The sequence below is a fragment of the Pundamilia nyererei genome, unplaced genomic scaffold (genome assembly GCF_000239375.1).
Source record: "Pundamilia nyererei isolate P.nyererei 1_Seehausen unplaced genomic scaffold, PunNye1.0 scaffold00050, whole genome shotgun sequence".
NCBI lineage: Eukaryota > Metazoa > Chordata > Actinopteri > Cichliformes > Cichlidae > Pundamilia > Pundamilia nyererei.
In genome coordinates, this window is record NW_005187451.1 from 3,282,483 (window position 1) to 3,295,168 (window position 12,686).

Consider the following 12,686-nt stretch of genomic DNA (forward strand, 5'->3'; position numbering starts at 1 on the left):
TGTGCGTGTGAGTGAGCGTGCGTGTGTTTGTGTGTGTGTGCGTGTTTTTGTGTGTGTGCGTGTGAGTGAGCGTGTGTGTGCGCGCGTGCGCGCGTGTGTTTGTGTGCGCGCGTGTGTTTGTGTGTGTGCGTGTGAGTGAGCGTGTGTGTGTGGTGAGTGTGTTTGTGTATGTGTGTGCGTTCGTGCGTGCGAGTGAGTGCGCGCGCGTGTGTGCGCGCGTTCGAGTGAGTGACTGTGTGCGTGCGCGCGTGTGTTTGTGTGTGTGCGCGCGCGTGTGTGGTGAGTGTGTTTGTGTGTGTGTGCGGGCGCGTGTGAGTGTGTGTGTGCGCGTTCGTGCGCGCGTGTGTTTGTGTGTGTGCGCGTTCGTGCGTGTGTGTTAGTGAGTGTGTTTGTGTGCGTGCGTGTTTGTGTGTGTGCGTGTGAGTGAGCGTGTGTGTGCGCGTTTGTGCGTGCGTGCGCGCGTGTGTTTGTGTGCGCGCGTGTGTTTGTGTGTGTGCGTGTGAGTGAGCGTGTGTGTGCGCGTTTGTGCACGCGTGTGTTTGTGTGTGCGCGTTTGTGCATGCGTGTGTTTGTGTGCGCGCGTGTGTTTGTGTGCGCGCGTGTGTGTGTTGGTCTTTGCTCTGAAGTTGTGTTTAATTAGTTGCCTTTAATTTGTTCTAGCAAATGAGCCAGAAATGCATTGCAGTGGTTCTCTGTGTGTTGCTCTGTGCAGCCGGAGGAGCTGACACTGCTGCTGATCAAGCTTCGCCGGCAGCAGGCGGAGCTCAACAGCCTGCGGGAACACACAGTAGCTCAGCTAATGGCCGTTGGTATGGAAGGGCACAACGCAAAGGTCAGCTCTGAGTGTATGTGTTTGTGCATGCACGTATTTGTGCTTTCCCAGCCAAGCAGTCAAAACACACACTGTGTGCATTTGTATGTATCTGCAAGAGGACCGCTATTCATCGTCTGGTTTAGACGTCGTGTCTGCTCGGTTTGGAAAAATCTCGTGTTTTGGTTTAAATCATAGACTGTATGTAAAAGATGTCACCTCCATCATTTGGATTTGGCATCTTGATGGCTCGATGTTATCCTGTAACCACGGCTACGTTGACTTTTGTGACCATATTTTGACAAAAGACGATAGTTCTAAGATTAGCGAGCTGCGTGGATAAACTGTGCTGGTGCTGCACGTAGACACAAACTAGCAAAAAATACTGACTGTCAAATGATTCAAAACTGTTTCACGAGGTCCCTCAAACTTGGTCTTCATGTTCATGGAATTAGACGGCAGTCAGCCGGCTGTATTGACTCACCTCCCTAACCCTCACTCTATGCTTACCTCTTTTTTATTTAAACACAAAGAAACAGTGTCACTGTGGAGTATTGTTGTGGCATTAATGGTGGATGGGTTTGTCCAGTCGCCCAGTCCTAACTGCCTCCGAGTCATCCAGGTGTCTTCCCTCCAGACAAAAGAAAAGAAACCTGAATAGCCAAATTCTATCAGTGCCACCTGTAGCTCCCCCATGGATCGTGGCACTTGTAATTTCTGGGATTATTTTAGTAGAATTGACAGCAGGCTCCGAGGAAAGGTTATTTTTGACTGCCAGGCCAGCCTGTGTGAGCTATTTACAGGAATAAAGAATAATGCTCAGACTGTTACCTTTACTATTTCACAAAAGCTTAAAAGGTCCATTTCCACAATTTAATTGCAGGAAATGTTATCAAAGAAGTTTCACAGGAGATGAAGCAAACAAACAAAATCACAAAACAATCATCAAATCACCTGAATACTTATCTGACTAACTCTGAGCTGAGTTTGTTCTTGTCTTTGGTGAGGAGAGCTTGGAGATCGATGAGCACATCCAGATTGTTTTATTTTATTTCTATTTATATAATGTACATAACTCACCCACTTGTATATACTCATTCACTGTATATAGGCTCTTTTTTTCTCTGCACAGAGGAGCGTATCAGGTCACCTTTCACTGCGTGTTACACCTGTATAACTATGCACGGGACAAATAAAGAATCTTGAATCTCAACTAGGCCCAAAGATGCACTTATCCCCATGATAATCACCCAATAGGAAAGCAGCATTCAGTCGAAGTGTGATGTGGTCAATTCAACCATCTAACATGGCAAAAATGAGCTGATGAAAAGACAAAATCCCAAAGTCGATTAATGAGTTCACAGGTTGGACTTCGGTTCCCCCTCTCGCATCTCTGCGGGGAGTTTAAACGGTGACCTGTTTAGATCCAATGTTCTGAACTGCTCATTGCACAGAAGACTAAAGGAAGAATCTCTTTTACACCCCACATTTACACCTGCTCACCCGTCCTCCACCTTCCTTCACCGGACGTCACATCGTCACATTTTGGTCGTCTAATAAAGTTGTTGACATGTAATCATCCGATGTTCACCCACAACTCATATATCTGACTTACATGGTTTAACACAAAGTCTAAACTTTAAAATCAGTAAAATCATTTCATTTTCTTTGTTATTCTGAACATAAAGAATTCACGTTCAAACATTCAGGAACATAATCCCTTCATAATTCAAATACAGAGGAATACTTTGTTTTACTTTTTAAAACAAAGTATTTAGTATTTAGCTGTGATGGTCACACGACACGTGCATGACGTGCTGCTTTGAGCCCATCAGTATGTATGTTGTATCTGTCTTCTTTTATGTATTGAAGATCAAGAAGTTATTCCACGCTGCGTGTGGAGATGGCGTGACAGATATTCCACCGTCATGTCGTGAATTTAGTTTGTAGGCCTGAACCTACTGCGGTGCCTGAGCTCAAGTGTTTCAAACTATAAAACTGTGAGGGAGGCGAGTGAGGCCCCAGAATGCAGACTGTGATAAACTAAAGAAGAGTCATTAATTCATCAAGTGTGGGTATCCACAGAAGCTAAAACACACACTAGGGCTGTGGGACACTGGAGTGCTGAAGTGACAGCAGGACAGAACTTAACGCAAGCCGAAGGACAAGCAAAATAAGATGGGAAGTGAAGAACACGGACAGAAAGGGAAGCTAGAACTGACACAGACGTGAACACAACACAAGCAGGATCTGACTAAGAAACTAAACCAGAAAACAATGAAAATGCTAAACTCAGTCTACGAGAGCGATAACAGAGGTTTAAGGAAGAACACATGAAACATTAAACACATCAGGAATGAGCGAAACAAACACGAGAAAGCCACAAACATTTGGAGAGCGGACCCAGGAACATGACAAAAATAGATATCAGATTATAATATTAATTTAATGACTTATGTGGACAGTTTGCTGAGCGAGTTTGTGTTTGTTCGGTTTAAATCGAGCTCTGCTTCGTTTTCCCTGCTGCAGTTGGTTTGTGCAAGTGTGAACACAGAAATGGCGCTGGGCTGTGGATCAGAACAACCATACCAAGATGCTTTGGAAGACGCTCTCCTTACGGTCCCAGATGAACTCCAGACTGGTGCATTTATGGTGCGAATGTGAACGAAACACCAAGTGATCCAAATTACACGTTTGAGCGAAAAACGTCCGTAGCCAAATATGCTTCGTATTCTCAGTGCAGGAAAGAACTATAGATCACGGCAAATGAACGTAAATGCTTTGTGTTCTCCTTCTTCCTGTGTTTACTTTTGCTGCTGCCGCCCCAGACACATCTGGCCAATGAGTGGGCTGAACATTCCCATTCCCAAAGACAATAAAATGTGACTTGTACATTTTTACATCAGTCACCTTGTTACTGGGCAGATGAGGTCAAGACCTGTTTTAAATTTAGAGAGTGTGCCTACCAAAGCAAAGCCATAGCCTGATTTAATGTGGCGCTGGATCTTGTTTGAAGTTTGAAAAGGATGGAGTTGGACTGCTGATTCCAACATGTCAGCCGTGGTGAAGAATGAAAAAGCTCTGCGTTGGTATGAAGGGGCACCCAGCTGCCACCTCGCCACAGTCGTTTATGCTCCTAGCACATGCCTCCGGTAGAAAAAATGTCACAACCATGTGAAAGTTAAAGAAAAAGTCCAGAATGCTCCTGACAAACTGCAACTCCAAGTTTTTACAAAAATGCGTGTGATATAGACCTCGGTGATGTTTGTGCCGTGTTTCACCGAATTCTGAGTCACGACCGTCTGCACTGAAGTCCTGCGTGCCTGCTCTATCATGCAGATTCATACAGATTATGTTGAGTGATATTTTTACTGATTACTCATTACCAACTATTATTAAATTCTTACTCTGATCATTGCAACGAAGCCATAATGATATTTAGGGACGATTGTACATAAACTGAGGTTAAGATTCAAATTCTTTGCTGTCATTCTCTCTCTCTTCTGTTTTTGTGAACTCTTCCTCTGTAACTTTGTCTTTTCCTTTCCTGCTTTTGCCTCTGTACTAATGTGTCTACCAAACTTTTCCTATTTCTTCTCTCCTTCCTTCTTGGCTACTGAAGACTGATGTTCTCTTCCATCATCTCCAGAGGAACCTTATATACCTGGAAAGTCAGGTGAGCACTCTGCTCCTCTTGTCTTAAATCAAATAAAACATTTTGTGAGTCATGGGAAGATCCAGTTTTCACTTACTGGAAGAGAACATTTGCTTGTTTCCAGAAAATCTTCTGTAAATGTACACACATTTACAATGATCTATTTTATCCTTTATTTCTTTGCGTGTTTATTCCGAATCTTTCATTCTGAAGCTGAAATTGCATTACAAACTTCCTGCAGCATTTGTAGCACTTTTGCCCAATGCTTTGTTCAGTGGGCTAATTTGTAGATAGCTGTTGGGTTCAGTGACGTTAAGTATGTATGAAGTTTGAAGCTCAACTTGCAAAGACTTGAAACTGGTTGCGAATCATATATGAGTATGAAGTCTATATTATAATGCAGCTACTTGTTTGAATCCGCAGTTTGTGAAGCTATAAACACTATAAACACTACACTATAGGGCTGTCACGATTACGTCGACTATCAAAATCGTCGACGACTGATTTAATAGTCGACGCGTCGTTTGAAGCTTTGTAAGATCACAAAAGACGCAGGAATAAGTAGCAGGATTTAAGAGTGTAATAACGGACTGAAACAGAAGATGGCAGCACTGCATGTACAAGGATGCCAGCTGCCGTTAAACCCCGAAGAAGAAGAAGCTGTGTCCCAGAATTCATAGCGCAGCCCTTGCCACTACCCGATCCGTACCGGAAACCCGATCGGTACCCCGCATGCGCAAATCTTACGTCACTTCCTCTCTTTGCCAACATTGCGACATTCAATATATTTGAATGACACGGTTAGCGCCCAGTTAGCTCCTAGCATTTCTCAACAGCTCTGCCTCCTTTTTGACTGGATAATGGATAATCCGTATCCGCAACAAATTTTTGCATTTCTCCTCAACAGAGAGCGTCCCCCGATTGAACAACAACACCGTCAAATAAGAAGAATGGCGCCTAATGACAGAGTTAATAATACTGACTTTGTAATATGTCACGCGAAGATTCATCAGCCAGATGAAGTGTTTACTGACAATTGACAGTGATAGCACACATCATCATCACTATTCCAACAATCCTCTCCACACAGACAAGCATAAACACACTCGACTATCACTAAATCAAATTTAACACACGTTTGTAATGACGCTAATTCAGTTTATAATAAGGTTTATTCGCTCGGTCAGCAGGTGGCGGTATCCTCGTACACTGGGGAGTAAACTGCCATTAAACGAACAGAAGAAGAAGAAAACCCCTGCACATGCGCGGTACGGATCGGGTAGACCCGATTTGTACGGTCCGACTTTGCAAATGCGCAGTAAGGATCGGAGAGTCCTGATCTGTCACTATCTTTTTACTTTTTTGTTTTTGTCTACATTATATTAAATGTTTCATTATCGGAAACATTTTAAGAGATACTTGTTATTCTTAACATCTTAACAGATACTCTGACCCGTAACTATCGTAAAACGCTTCGACCGGAAGTAGACACCTTTCGCGCATGCGGGGTACCGATCGGGTAGTGACAGTTCTGCTCAGTTTCCACCAATGGCAGCAGCTAGTTAGTTTTAATATTACTCTTATTATTCTTTCTGGGTCACAAAATAAACGTTTAACATATTTTCAGGTGAGAATGTAGCTGTGTAAACCTCAAATATCTGCTCAGTTTATCAAGACACCACATATTTTCAAAAGCGCTCCGACGTTTTCGGAGACGTCTGTTACCCACTAGCTCGATAGTTAGCCGGGGGCTAGGCTCACTAGAGCCGTGAAAACACCGGACTCCCGGCAAATCGTTTTCAAACCCACCGCTGTCTTTCGCTACTCAGGTTAAACATGATATATGAGTCACTTAGATAACTTAAAAATGTTATTGTTTGGCTTTTTTCAGTATTTTATTTGTTCCTGAGTAAATCGGTTTGGCTGAGATTAAAGTTATAGTTCTTACACAGCTGAATAAACTCAAGCAGACAGCTGATTATCAGAAGTGTGAGATGCTCCAGAATTTACTCCGGTGTCCTGTTATATTTTAGATAGCAAGGAGTTTATTAAACTTCACCGAAACAATCTGCAAATTTCATTAAAATTTAATAAACTATCATCTTGTCTTTATTGTTAGTTAGCACAGACCTTAAACACTTAAAGCTGTAAGCTAATGATAGTTATATAAGAGCAGATGCTGCTGGTGCAATAAGCTGTAGTTTTACGTCCAATGGATGATGATCTGATTAGTGACTAATCGCAAAAATAATCGCTGACTAGTCGACTATCAAAATAATCGTTTGTGGCAGCCCTACTACACTATAAACACTACACTATAAACACTACACTATAAACACTACACTATAAACACTACACTATAAACACTACACTATAAACACTACACTATAAACACTACACTAAAAACACTACACTAAAAACACTACACTATAAACACTACACTATAAACACTACACTAAAAACACTACACTATAAACACTACACTATAAACACTACACTACTGTTAACGTATTCCTTGTAAGAAGCACGTTGTTACTGTGATGCAGTTATGTTGGATTCTCTTTAATTACTTTGATTCCAGATTTCAGTTCTTTAAAAAAAAGTCTGAACCTGTAGTGAGATTTATCACCAGGTTGTTTTCATGACCTGCACACACTGGGCTATTTAAGATTGCCAGGACGTTGACATCTCTGAGCACATTCTTCTTCTTCAGCATGCTCATCCTTCCTGGAAAACATAATCTGTTGGCAGTTTGCACATGTCATACCAGGATCAGGCATCAAAATGTGCTGTTTATTTTCAGCCTGTTAGGTAGGACTAGCCTTCCCTCTATTATTGAACAGGACTGCTCAGTACTGAAAAGGTCGTCCTTCTGTGAAAACATAGTCTTTGTGGAAGGGAGTTATTTTCAGTTTTCTTAGTTATTCTCTGCCTTTATCTTTGCCTCACACCACATTTTATACAAGCATAAAGAAAAAAGAAAAAGAGAAGGAAACCACATCAGAGTCTGAATTGTCTACATGACTATTTAACATGAAACTACATGAAATTCTACCTTTAGATAGAAATGTAAAGGGTATAACATCTAATACAGAAGTGAATGGACCCTAGAAAGCTTTATGGGCAGGTGCTTTGCATCGTGGCCTCTAAAAACTCTGATACACTGTGTATAACAGCGGTCCCCAACCCCCGGGCCATGGACCGGTACCGGTCCGTGAGTCGTTTGGTGCCAGGCCGTGAGAGTTGAGGCTTGGTGTGAAACTTATGGTTTTCAGGGTTTCTAGCGGTTTTTATCGTTAACTCTGTTTCCCTGGGTCTTTTCACGTGTGTTATGAATAAATCTTCTTTTTTTGGTACCGGTACTAGTTTTATTTTGCTGTATTTATACGCAACACCTTAAAGGCCGGTCCGTGAAAATATCTGGTCATTAAGTGATGACCTGATGAATCCTGCCTCCCGGCCCTCTGTGTTTATTAAGGCTGCTGTGTTTTTAACATGTTTTAATACTTTGTATCTTGTTCCATTTAATTTGAACAAGCCCCTAAAATCAGTCAGTGTTCACTGTCGGCCTCTCTGTTTTTATTGCCACTGATCATTTCATTAAAGATGAAAGAATTTACAGTTTTTAACTCTCAGTGATGCCGCAGTGTTTGTTTGACTTTGGTAGCTGCATCGTAGTCTGGGCCCAGGCACAGCTGATGACGTCAGACTGGATTGTCGAACATAAACCAGTCCGTGGTGCAAAAAAAATGTTGGGGACTGCTGGTGTATAACATGTCTTTACTTTCATGCTGCTGAAATTCGAAGCAAACTGATGTTCATTGTCTTTGCAAGTTGATATTCATTGTACGGAAATTTTTAAACCCTACACGATATTGCCAAAAGTATTGACACACCAATCGTGGCTCAAGAGTTGGCAGTTTGTCTTTTAATTGGAAGGCTGCCGGTTCGAGTCTCGGCTCCAACAGTCTCAGTCGTTGTGTCCTTGGGCAAGACACTTCACCCGTTGCCTACTGGTGGTGGTCAGAGGGCCCGGTGGCGCCAGTGTCCGGCAGCCTTGCCTCTGTCAGTGCGCCCCAGGGTGGCTGTGCTACAATGTAGCTGCCATCACCAGTGTGTGAGTGTGTGTGTGAATGGGTGGATGACTGTAGTGTAAAGCGCTTTTAGTCTTTAGGGACTAGTAAAGCGCTATTTACCATTTACCCCTCCAAATCATCAAAGTGACTTTCGTGGTCAAAGGTGTGAAGATTAAGCTCACAGGCATGCAGACTATTTGAGAATGGGTTGGTCTAAGGAGCTCAGTGAATTCCATCATGGTACCATATCGTGCCACCAGTGCACCCAGTACAGTTGTGAAATTTCCTTGCTGCTAAATAGTTCTCAGTCAACTGTTAGGGCTATTGGAACAAAGTGAAAAGGATTAGAAATCGCAGAAACTCAGTCACAAAGTAGAGGCTACATAAAATCAAAGAGTAGGGTCAGCGGGTGCAGAAATGACCAGTGTTCTGCAGAATCAGTCACTACAGACCTCCGACCTTCAGATTAGCTGAGGAACAGTGTCTAAAACCTTCATGGAATTGGTTTCCATAGCCGAGTATCTGCATCCAAGCCTTATATCACCGAGTGCAATGTAAAGCATCAGTTGAGTGCTGAATCACACTTTTCCTGGCAGTCCGATGGAGGAGAGCGATATTTGCCTGACTGCATTTACCAGTCGTAAAGTTTGTAAGATGGGGTATATAAGTATATAAGTTGGGATTTTTTTCTTTTTCTTTTTTTTTTTTGAGGAGTTCAGCTCCTTTTTCCATTGAAAGCAACTCTTAATGCTTCACCACACCAAAACATTTTGGACAGTTTCATGCTCCCAGCTTTGTGGGATCAGTTTGAGAATTCCAGTTCCACTATAACTGCACAGCAGTGCACAAAGTATGGTCCATAGAGACATTAGTGAGCGAGCTTGTTATGGAAGAGATTAACTGAAGAGTCCTGATCTCAACCTGATAGAACTCTTTTGAGATGAAAAAGAGCAGAGACTGCGAGCCGGGCCAAGTCCAACATCAGTGTCTGTCCTCACAAATGCACATCTCAAAGAATGGCCAAAAAATTCCCATAAACACGTTCCTAAACCTCGTGGAAAACCTTCCCAGGAGAACAGAAGCTGGTATAGCTGCAAAGGGAGGGCTGGCATCATATTTAACCCTATGGATTCAGAATAGGAAGTCACTCAAGTTTATATGCCTGTGAGTGCAAGCAAGCAGATACTTTTGGCAACATAGTGTATGTGCATTAAATCTGTGATTAGGTCAATCCTATGGGAGAACTGCAGTACCTCACCTGGGACAAATATCATTTGGTCCTTGGTCATACCTAGAAACCACTGACTCAATGAAGACTTGTTGTTTTTTAATTACATCTAAAAATCCAAAAGCACCTCCTTGGAGAAATATCATAAATATTGCTCTTTGGTTGTATACATGACCTGACATTTCTTTGCAGGTTATTATAGATTTGAGGTGAGAGTTAGGATTGATCAGAAAGGCTTTAGAATAAGGTCAGAGGTGGAGTGACAGAACACTAAACTGTCACAGGTGTGTTTATCCTACTTTTTGTCTTCCAGTTTTGTTTACAAAGCAGTTATTAAACAGTATTTCGTCCTCCAGCAACAGTTATAGCTGTGTTATTACATCACTGTATCTTCTTTCTCCACGGCGCTCCGCTAGACGAAGGAGAATGAGCCTCTAATCTTCATGATTCACACTATGATTGAGAACTCTGCACCAAGGCCACAACTCTACCAGCAAGTAAGGTCTTAGGCAGGTTCTGGCTTGAGTCACTGTGCAGGCATCTCCGTTAGGGACGTGTCACACAGTCAACCTTCAGTTTATCTTTACATGCTGGAGCACCAAAGTTGCACGATTTCGTTCAGCAAGTCATTTATTTATTCATTTTTAAAGTGAAAAATCCCCTCTCAACATGAAATATCAAACATTTAGAGGAATATGCATTTATGAAACTATTGCTGCTGATAAATCTTGGTCGTTTGGTTTTCTTATCCAAAGTTTACGTCCAAGTTATTTCTTGCAGAACTCTATATTTTTGAATGAGGGGGAGCAGACTCAAGCCAGATGTTTCCAGTAGTTGTCTATCCACATCATCCCCTCCACTGTTAACCTAGTTATCATGTTTTGGATGCAGTCAGTTCATCTGTCAGTTGTTCCACAGTGATCCTTCCTATGTTTCACCTATTGCAATGTTTGAAGTGTATGTGACGTTCTTTTTGTTTCCTGCACATCTCATTTCACTGCTTTCCTTTCTTTATGCACCTGGAACTGAGCATGATTTGTGGCTGCAATGAGTGTCAGAGCGATGGCGTCTCCCGTCACACAGCAGTGTTTATTGTTGAGGTTTACTTGGGGAATGCTTGACTGGTTTAATGTGTTTGTATTACAGGTTTGTTTTTTTGAAAACTAAAAACTGACATGACATTTCAGGAAACCGTGTCAGATTTCTTTACAAGAATACCAAAGAATCTGTACATGGGTAGAAGCAGAAGGACACAGTTGGTCAATCTCAGGACAGTCGATGTTTTAGGTTGAGTTATAAGCTGGAACTGCTCTATATTGTCAAAAGACTTCACTAACCCATCCAAACCGCTGAATTCATGTATAATCGTTTTACACAGGCTCATAAGGTCAACCACCAGGCATGCAGAGTGGTTGCTTTCAGGAGCTCAGTGAAGTCCACTTTAGTACTGTGATAGGATGGGGCCTGGATGATTGAGCGTGCATCGAGACATAGTGCACAGAGGCTGCCAGCTTTCTGCTAAGTCAACCTCCACAGACCTCCAAACTTCAGCTTAGCTAGAGAGCAGAGCGCAGAGAACTTCCTGTGGGTTCCTGTGACCAAGCAGCTGCATTCAAGCACACTGCCGCTGTACTCTAGAGCAGTGGAGATGTGCTCTCTGGAGTGATGAATCATGCTTCTCCATTTGGCAAGCCAATGAACGAGTCTGGGTTTGGTTGTTGTCAGAAGAACTGTACTTGTCTGACTGCATTGTGCCAAGTTTGGTGGAGGGGGGATTATGGCGTGGGGTTATCTCTGTGGACTTGGTTCCACTCTTTAGTCACTCATTAGTAAAAGTAGAATCTCTCGTGATCTGGGAATCACGCTTTTACTCTGCACACAGTTAATGGTACCTTCAAATTTTCCTTGTCACGAGACCACAACATGCTTGATTTGGCACATGCCCTTTTTGATGCACCCCCAAAGGAACTAGTAGCCATTTGCTTGCTACGTGAATTTATAAACCACTGCACTGTGGATCTGCAGTGACAGCAGCAGAGATCATTAGAGCAGGGATGTTTTCAACACACTTGAGCTTTCCCTGAGACCACAGATTGGTAATTTTACATTTCTGTTTATGCACAAACTAAACAAACAGGTAGAAAATGTTAGTCAGTGAGCTTTACAGGTGATGTTAGGTTTTTGTTGTTTTTTAAACTTCTAAGAGACTTCTTAACTTTAAGAGAATTTTTGATTTTCAGTGTGAAGCAGGAGACAGACTCGTGGGCTGTTTCCTGTTGTTACCTAACACACGTCTAAGACATTTATTTGTTAGGCATTTTTTTCTGATCCATTACATAAAGTATCCAGTTAAAATGTGAAGCTGGATCAAATGATCATCAGCCTTTCAGTTACTGTCACAGTGTGGCTCACACTCCTTCCTTGAAGTCCGCAGCAGTGGAGGACACATTTAGGTAAATGGTACATGGACTGGTTCTACTGGAGCACTAAAATCTACACTACATGGTGATTATGGTGAATCTTAAATCACACAGTAAGTTAGTGAATGAACGCTATGTTGTGTTGAATAAGATTTGATAGTAAATCTCATGGGGATGTGTTTAGTGAGGACATGTTACAAGCAGTCCATAGACGTCTGCCACAGGAGTCTTTCTCTGAAGGACAGAAAACAAGTCTGTGGCTCTGGTGCGTGTGCTTTAACGCCCAGAGGGTACATCCATCTTTTGTATGCTTTGTAGTAGGGCTGCCACGATTAGTCGACTAGTAATAATAATAATAATAATAATGGATTTATATAGCGCTTTTCAAGGCACCCAAAGCGCTTTACAATACCACTATTCATTCACTCTCACATTCACACACTGGTGGAGGCAGCTACAGTTGTAGCCACAGCTGCCCTGGGGCAGACTGACAGAG

At 42.4% G+C, this 12,686-nt stretch overlaps 1 protein-coding gene across 4 annotated transcripts in view; it reads left to right on the forward strand.

Annotated features, from left to right (window-relative positions):
• The window catches only part of LOC102196053 (pleckstrin homology domain-containing family A member 5), a 160,467-nt gene that overhangs the window by 119,484 nt on the left and 28,297 nt on the right, over positions 1 to 12,686 (forward strand). For all 4 annotated transcript variants that reach the window (XM_005733217.2, XM_005733219.2, XM_005733218.2 and 1 more), the window contains 3 exons: positions 713 to 832; positions 4,434 to 4,487; positions 10,187 to 10,267. In XM_005733217.2, the coding sequence (XP_005733274.1) occupies positions 713 to 832; positions 4,434 to 4,487; positions 10,187 to 10,267 (255 nt within the window). The remainder of the gene's footprint in view (positions 1 to 712; positions 833 to 4,433; positions 4,488 to 10,186; positions 10,268 to 12,686) is intronic.